Source organism: Haliotis cracherodii, unplaced genomic scaffold (genome assembly GCF_022045235.1).
Source record: "Haliotis cracherodii isolate W230 unplaced genomic scaffold, xgHalCrac1.p SCAF_19, whole genome shotgun sequence".
Taxonomy (NCBI): domain Eukaryota; kingdom Metazoa; phylum Mollusca; class Gastropoda; order Lepetellida; family Haliotidae; genus Haliotis; species Haliotis cracherodii.
This window is the reverse complement of record NW_027266274.1, coordinates 6,700,181-6,702,533: the sequence shown is the minus strand read 5'-3', so window position 1 is coordinate 6,702,533 and position 2,353 is coordinate 6,700,181. Positions and strand designations below refer to the sequence as shown.

Genomic DNA, 2,353 nt, shown 5'->3' with positions numbered 1-2,353 from the left:
AAGTAAGAAACCACTTGACATTAATTGAAATCATTCCCGCAGCTCCATCATTTGGTGAATCCCTTCACAACTTTTGAGGTACAATCGTGCATACTCTTCCTCATAGACTTCAAAGACCGTCTCACGATTCCTGCGCAAAAAGTTGTTTGCCCAAGGTTACAACATTAAGGCGGCAGTAAACCTTTTCAACAAGTTTTACGGTAGACGCGTGAAGGACAGCTCCAAATGTGACGCATCAGTGACAAGAGTAATGTCCGATGCAATTCCTTGTTTTGACTTGTATGTTATAGTTATCACCACACTTTACAAGGTGTAGTGGCCAATATCCCTACACAGCAAAAGTGTAGGGATATTGGCCACTACACCGAGAAAGTGTTGTGATAACTGACTTATATCCCAGTTGCGGTCGAGTGAAGTTATTAGTTTGATAATTGTTATTTTAATTACATCACAAAACCATATTTTGAAATATTAAGTTAAATATATATTTAATATTGGTGCCCCCTCCGTCTGTAGCCTCATGTACCCGCTTCCCGGGGGCAAAATTCCCATGAGCCGCACGTGCGAAAGTAGGTATTTAGTGCGTGCGCACCACACCATGTCCTGGCAAAAGCATTTGAAAGTTTGAATGTCGCCATGTCAGACGACGTGTGGACAATGGAGACCTTAACTCAAATTGACAATTCGCTGGAATCAAACGATCTAGATGATGTGGAAGACTTCCAGCTTACAAAGGAACAAGAACAGGCCCGGTTCAGCAATCCTGTAAGTGAAGAAGAAATCTTGGATTTACAACGAAGTCGGATCCCACGAAATACTAAGAGAAACACGCAATGGAGCGTTAATGTCTACGACGGTTGGGCCTGTGCTAGAAACACGCGTGTGAAAACGTATGGTACTACACACAGCGAGAGGTATGCCTATGTTGTCACATTAACTAAGGACATAACCGCTGAAGAATTCGACTTCTGGATGTGTCGATTCATATGTGAGGTTCGTCGCCAAGATGGAAGTCCATACCCTAGCATGTCATTGAAGAGCCTATGTCTTGGAATTCTGCGTTACATCAAAGAAGAGTACAAGCGATTTGACTTGAATTTAATGGCTACAGATAATGCGCAATTTTCCAGGTTGAGAGCAACACTTGATGGCCAAATGAAGAAACTGGATTCGGAAGGTGTAGGAAATGTAGTTAAACAGGCCAAGCACACTTCACCACTGGAAGAAGAGAAATTATGGGAGACAGGTACATTCGGTATTGACAATTCTGAATTTCTGTTCAACACAGTTTATTTCTACAACTGCAAGATATTTGGATTAAGGGCGGCTGATGAACATTCTTCACTACATGTAGATCAGTTTGTTTTCGGCAAAGATGACGAGGGAGAATTTGTAGATTTCCTGGGAGGAACTTGCAAGAATAACCAAGGAGGGCTAAAACAAGGTGGCAAGGTTCCATTCAGGTGAGAACTTTTAAATTAGTTTATAAAATTCTAGTGTCTCATATCGCGAGATATTTCGCCAGCCTTAACTATTTCCAACACACTGTCCAACACATAAATGCGTATATGTCCATTTTCACAATTAATCTTAGTGTTTCAGGTAAGAACAGCAACTCGGCTGTTCCACAACAAAGTGGACGAACAGCTGGTTCGGGAAATGACGGGCCACAGAAGTCTAGCTGTGAGAGCGTACAAGTGCACGAGCGAAACACAGGAGAAAGAAATATCGGATCTCCTCCAGCCGCCAAAGCCCAAGGAATCAAAGATTGAACCGAAGACATCGCCTCCCAAGTCTCCAGTTGTAACATGCATTTTGCCTGATAAGTCAGATGCAAAGCCTGTTACCATTAAATGTACGAAACGGAACGGTGATAGTTTTGAAATTATGTTCTAATTTTGGGACAATGCAAATAAAAACCTTGATGACTTTTTCTGTTTTTTTACACAAAATGGGAATGGTCAAAAGTGGAGTGATATCGCTGATATCACTACACTTCTGGAATAAAAGTGGAGTTATATCGCTGATATCACTACACTTTTGGGAACGTTATGGGAAATGAACGCACAGTTTTAACAAAAGAAACCATGGCAACGAGACCGGAAGTAGCGTATAACATGTTACCGTGATTTTTCAGGTGTACAATTCGCTTCCTTTTGCATGTGTTTGTGATGGGTGTCATCATCTGGACGGGAAACGCTCATGTATTCGCGAACGACTGGTATCATCGCTAAATGATAGGGATACATAAATACACGATATAGTCGGCTTTTACCAGAGATTCGGTATCTTCATCATAGAGTTTTGTCGCTTTTGTTTGGAACTGATAACATAAAGAGAAAGCTTAAAGAAA

At 41.4% G+C, this 2,353-nt stretch overlaps 1 protein-coding gene across 1 annotated transcript; it reads left to right on the top strand.

Annotated features, from left to right (window-relative positions):
- Positions 1 to 636: 636 nt before the first annotated feature.
- Positions 637 to 1,896, top strand: LOC139466908 (zinc finger MYM-type protein 3-like). The gene is made up of 2 exons (XM_071248634.1): positions 637 to 1,452; positions 1,603 to 1,896. Exons 1-2 carry the CDS (start codon positions 637 to 639, stop codon positions 1,894 to 1,896), a joined length of 1,110 nt encoding a protein of 369 aa, XP_071104735.1.
- The last annotated feature ends 457 nt before the right edge of the window (positions 1,897 to 2,353 follow it).